Source organism: Macaca thibetana, chromosome 12, assembly GCF_024542745.1.
Source record: "Macaca thibetana thibetana isolate TM-01 chromosome 12, ASM2454274v1, whole genome shotgun sequence".
Taxonomy (NCBI): domain Eukaryota; kingdom Metazoa; phylum Chordata; class Mammalia; order Primates; family Cercopithecidae; genus Macaca; species Macaca thibetana.
This window is the reverse complement of record NC_065589.1, coordinates 12,283,533-12,289,532: the sequence shown is the minus strand read 5'-3', so window position 1 is coordinate 12,289,532 and position 6,000 is coordinate 12,283,533. Positions and strand designations below refer to the sequence as shown.

The 6,000-nt window shown below is 38.2% G+C and overlaps 1 protein-coding gene across 3 annotated transcripts in view; it reads left to right on the top strand.

Annotated features, from left to right (window-relative positions):
* The first annotated feature begins 385 nt into the window (after positions 1 to 385).
* The window catches only part of SP140L (SP140 nuclear body protein like), a 65,828-nt gene continuing 60,213 nt past the window's right edge, over positions 386 to 6,000 (top strand). The window contains exons 1-2 of one of the 3 annotated variants that reach the window (XR_007718164.1): positions 386 to 719; positions 2,128 to 2,202. Coding sequence is in view for 2 of the 3 variants with exons in the window: in XM_050751109.1 (XP_050607066.1) it covers positions 688 to 719; positions 2,128 to 2,202 (107 nt within the window). In the remaining variant the exon portion in view is untranslated. The remainder of the gene's footprint in view (positions 720 to 2,127; positions 2,203 to 6,000) is intronic. The other 2 variants (XM_050751109.1, XM_050751108.1) reach the window with 2 other exon arrangements.

Below are 6,000 nucleotides of genomic sequence, written 5' to 3'. Positions count from 1 at the left end.
TCTTACCTCTGGCTAATTTCCAGGAAGGCTAAGAACACTCTCCCCAGGTTACAATGCCGAGCATTTTGGTTCTCTCCAGCCCTGGGTCCCAATGTTGAGATCTACCTTAGTCCAGTTCAGGCTCTCCAATGGGCTTGAGAGAAGATTCAAAGTTTCTGGCTTTACCCTCCAACCCTCCAACCCCCACGGCCCCAGGCATCTCAGCAAGGGGAAGGGGCAAACATGGAGTCTCCCCACAGCTCCCATGTAAAACTGTGCCCCCTCTTAGAGGGCAGAGCTCCCAAGGACAATTTTGGTTCATGGACTTTTTTTTTTTTTTGCTGTCTATTGCACAAACAAGTGGACTTCCGGGAGCTGGCCCTGCTCGTTCCCTGGGCCCTCCTTCCCTGGTCCTGCAGGTCTTGCTGCTTGTCAGGCTTCTCCTCCAACCCTCTGCCACATTTCAGAAAAGCTGAGAACCCCTTGGAGTGAAAAAAGGGGGAAAACACAGTGCCTGTAGCTGAGCAGGAGATTAAAAAAATACTTTCACTTCTCTTTTCCCCATTTGGGCAGAAACCTGTGAGGATGAGTCAGTCTGTCGGCCGACTTCCTGTTCTGGGTCTGGGCAGCCACACTGCATGCAGGCTGGGCTGACGGGGGAGCTCATAAGCCAGGCTCTGAGACCCAGGCAGGGCCTAGGTTGGGAAGATGGCAGGTGGGGGCAGCGACCTGAGTACCAGGTGAGTCTTTCTCTCTCTTCCTTTAACCTTTATCTCTGGCAGTATTGGAGCTTTCATGCATTTAGTTCAGTTTCTGTCTAAAGCTTCACTTTAGTTTAGTCCTGCTTTGCAAGAACATAGGTAGGTAGTGTAATATAATGAAATAAAAGAGAACGTAATGAGGAAATCAGATTTTTACAAGTGCAGCAGGACAACTGTTTGTGTGAGTCCAGCTTGCCGTAACACAGATGACTTTTCTTGTTTTGAAACTACTGCTCCACTGGCTGGGACATTCTGAACAGTCGTTTCAGTCATTTGTGACAGAGAGTTATTATTTCCTCATGATCTCTGAACACTTTCACATCCCTCTGCCCTCTCTGCCTTCACATATGTCATGTCAAAGAAGGTAGTTTAGAAAATAGACACTCCAGGGTAAACAGCTGGCTTACTTTTAAACACTGGAAACTGTGGTTTCACCTGTCCTGGCAAGGGGCCTCAGTCAGCTTTGGGGCTATTTCCTTGACTGACTCAGGGTGTGAGTTCTGATACAATTGACCTGGATCCGAAGAAGGAAAAAGAAGAAAAAGGCCCAGGATGACAGAAACTAAATATTTTTTATTTTTACTTCAATTTCCTGTCCCAAGATGGGGGATGCCTCTGACCAGAAAAGACGTGGAAATCCTATCTTTTCTCTAGTAATGAGTTCATAAAAAACATTACTTCATCTTTTTTTGTTTGTTTGTTTAGACAGGGTCTCACTCTGTCACCCAGGCTGGAGTGCAGTGGCATAATCCTGGCTCACTGCAACCCCTGCCTCCTGGGTTCAAGCAATTTTAATCTTTTAAATTTTTTAATGCAAAAGAAATACATTACATTCTTGCTCATAAAATTTCAAACAGTGGAGGAGTATGTAAAGGAAAAAATCTCCTTCACCACTTACCTCACCTTGTAGCTTCCTTTCACAGTCCTGTCGAAGAGTCTTGGGCATAGCTTTTCTTATATTTTTCGATGCATTTATGTGTATGAAGTATGTTTTTGTAAATACATAATTTGTGTTCTTGTTTTGTAACACATGGGATTACATTGCACATGTTATTCTGCATTTTGCATTTTTACTCATTTTAATGGTGGAAATCTTAGAGATCTTTCACCTTAATACATGCAGATCTATCTCATTCTTTTTACACATACTATTCCATAGAATTTACGTAGCATAATTTTTTAACCATTCTCCAATTGAAGGGCATTTATATTGTTTTAAATTGTTCACGTTTGTCAATAAGCTATAATAATGATTATATATTTTTTTTTTTTTTTTTTGCACGTATACAAGTATCTATCTTGCGTCTAAAGCTTAAAAGGTGGAATTGTTGAAGCAAAGGGTGCTGTTGTTTACTTGTTTATAGATCCTGCCAAATTGTCTTTTTAGGAGGCTGAATGGAGTTGTTTCACGAGTAGCAAATGAGATGAACTATCTTCCTGCACACAGCCAAAGTTTGCAAAGGTGATAAATAATTGCATTTTGTTTTAATTTGTATTTTCCTGGTAATGTGGAAAGCTGAACAGTTTTTCATGTTTCTTGGCCAATTAAATTTCCTCTTCTATCATTTTTTTTGTTTATTTTTTGCCAGTGTGATTCAGTTGAGGTGTTTGTCTTTTTTTCATGATATGGGAGAGTTCACTAAATAGTCTGCAAAGTATAAATATACTTTTCTTCTCCCTTACATTTGTATATGGTGACTTTTATCTTATTAACAGCTTAAAATTTCATGTATAAACATCTTATGACGTAGATTTTATGAGACAGATGCACCCTCATTATATATAGTGATGCGGAGAGTTGCTGAGGCACTCTGTGAGCAATGTCAGTTTTTAAAGTCTTTCTTGTATTAAGGTGGCAGATTCGATTCTGCCTTTGTTCCAGGAAAAGTTCCTTCTCTAAAATCTCTGATATTTTCTTTTTCAATTTTTAGGCAAAATTATTCTTACATTGGGGCAACTTCAGTCTTCACAGCTTTTATATTCCCCCTGGTGCTTTCATCTTTTCAGTTTTTTACTTTGAGTTCATAATAGTTGTCTCAGACTTTTCCTCCATGACAATTATCTAGTGATATGGTTTGGCTCTGTGTCCCCACCAAAATCTCATCTTGAATTGTAATCAGAATTGTAAATTCCAGGTGTTGAGAGAGGGACCTGGTGGGAGGTGATTGGATCATGGGGGCAGTTTCTCCCATGGTGTTCTCATGACAGTGAGTGAATTCTACAAGATCTGATGGTTTTGTAAATGATAGTTTCCCCTGTGCTCTCTCTCTCTTGCCGGCTTGTGAAGAACATACTTGCTTCTCCTTCACCTTCCACCATGATTTTGAGTTTCCTGAGGCCTCCCCAGTCATGTGGAACTGTGTGCCAATTAAACCTCTTTCCTTTATAAATTACCCAGTCTGTGGTATTCCTTTAGAACAGTGTGAAAAAGGACTAATCCATCTATATTTTAGTATATTTCTTGTTTCTTGTAATTTCCAACTTAAAAAAATTGATTGTGTTTATTTATGAGGAGGGATCTTAATTTGTTTCTATAGCTCTGCAAGCTCCCCTGTATTCCACATTTTGTTAATTTCTCATTCAATCTTCATGGTTTTGCTTTATTTAGGTTTTTGTGCACTGTTAAGAACTTTGGGATATTCTTATTAGCATCTTTGAGATATTCTTCCAGACTGATTCTATCTGATCTTGTGTTCCATGTGCCTGCTGTGGCTTTACAGCGCCTCTGGGCAGGCTTGACCAGAGCAGCTCACCCTAAATATTCCATTTGCTCAGTCATAATCTGGGAGAGTCACTTTTTAATTTTTTTTCAGGGTTCCTATTTTGTCTGAGACCAAATTGTTTTTGTCTGAGCTGCAGTTTGAAGACTCTGTTTTTATTCTTATCAATTTTTCTGATGACACCATTAATTATATTATCCTTTTCCCCACTTACTGTGAACCAAGTGGCCATAGAGGCAGGGTGTGTTTCTGTGTTCTCTTTTCTCTGCCCCCGGCCTGTGAGAGCCTCTCCTTATGCCAGTACCAACCACACTGCCATAGCGATGGAGGCTTCCCAGGAACTCTTGACATCTGACAGGGCAAAATCTCTTCCTCTTCCTCCAAAAGTCTTAAACTTTGGGTTCCCAAATTAGCCTGTCAAAATCTTGGCATTTGTGTGGAATTGCACTGACTCTATAGATCAGTTCGAAGAGAGCCGACATATTTACAATATTATGGCTTCCGTTCTCATGAATATGCCTCAAGTATAAGATTAATTTAGAAATATTTTCTATTAAAATATATTTTTTCTCTTTGAATGTTTTGTACTTCTGCTAGATATTTGATATCTTTATGCCATTATTAACTATAGTAGTCCTCCTTTATGCACGGTTTCACTTTCTGAGATTTCAGTTAGTCATAGTCGACCATGGTCCAAAAACATTAAATGGAAAATTCCAGAAATATCCAGAAATAAACAATTCATGAATTTTAAGTTACTTGCTGTTCTGAGTAGTGTGATGAAATCTCATGCTGTCCCTCTCCATCATGCCCAGAATGCAAACTATCCCTTTATCTAGCGTATCCACAATCCACAATGTGGACACCACCAGTCCATGAATCACTGAGTAGCCATCCTGGTAATTGGATCGGCTGTCATGGTATCACAGTGCTTGTGTTCAGAGAACTCTGATTTTAGTCAATAATGGCCCCAAAGCACATGAGGACTGATGCTGGCAATTCAGATATGCCAAAGAGAAGCCGTCAAGTGCTTCCTTTAAGTGAAAATGTGAAATTTCCTGAAAGAAAAAAAAACACATGCTAAGGTTGCTAATATCTACAGTATAATATTTTGAGAGAGAGAAAGAGACCACATTTACATAAATTTTATTACAGTATATTGTTATAGTTCTACTTTATTATTAAATATTATTTTTAATCTCTTATTGTGCCTCATTTATGTATAGATGGGGGAAAACATAGTATATACAGAGTTTGGTACTATCTGCAGTTTCAGGCATCCACTGGGGATCTTGGAAGCATCCCCTGTGGATAAAAGGGAACGAGGGCACTAAATTCTGTCTTACGTATACATTTGTATAGGTGACCCATGTTCTAATCCATGGTTATATTTTTTATTCTTGTTTTAATACTGAACTGTTTTAGTTGCTATGATTTTCTAGGTAGTGTTCTATAACCTGTCTTGCTGGGATCCAACTGAGAGACACTAAATGAATAGATAAATTTAACAAGAATTTACATTTTTAAAAATTTCCAATGATCCTAGCTAGAAACACGGTATATCTCTCCACTTATTTATAATTTTTTGAACTTGGGTCCTTATTGGGTCACTTTAGTGCTAGGCATTTTAAAATTATATTTGTAATCAGGAACTCGTTTCCCTTTTACATTTTCTAGTTATTTCTTACGGGCACAGGGGAAATCTATTTGTTTTAGTTTGATGACCTTGTGCAAGCAGACTTTCCAAGTGGTCTTCTCCCTCCTATTATTGTCTTGTATTTTCCGGTGAAATAATCACATCTTCAAAATAGCAGCTTTGTCTGCTCTTTTTCAGAACTTATGCCTGTATATTTTTCTTTATCTTACTTTTTTTTCTTTCTTTTTTCCTTAGTATATTAGGCAGGATTGTCAGTTTAATACTGAATGGTAACACAAAAATGAGCATTCTAGTTTTGTTCCAGTGCTCGAGGAACACTTACAATGTTTAACTTGAGACTTTCTGACAGATGCCTTTTATCAAGTTAAGGACATTATCTGCTCTGGTTTACTAAATTTATTTTTTTTAAATCAAGACCATGTATAGGATATTTATCAAAATGCTTGCCAAAGAATCTTTGAGGCAATCATATCATTTTACTTCTATTAATTTTGATAATTTTTCCAAAGTAAAGCATGCATAAAGAGATTAAAATATCAAACAGTCAACAAGACCTTAAAAAACAGAAGTAGCTCTTTTGGCCATCTTCCCCAGTCTGTGTTCAGTTTCCCAGATGGATTATCTTTAACCTTTTAGCTCTTCCTTCTGTACTTATTTCTGTAGTTTGAAATGACATGCGGATACAGCTCTTTGTAATTTTTCAAGTTCCAGTCATTAATCTGTTCACATAATAGGACAGAAGATGAAAATTTCTCCCCTAACACTCTTTTTCATTCTCCTGTTCACATAATAAGGCATAAGATGAAGACTTCTCCCGACACTCTTTTTCATTCCCCATCCATTCTCGTAATACATCACAGTTTGAGGTTCATCAGTAATCAGT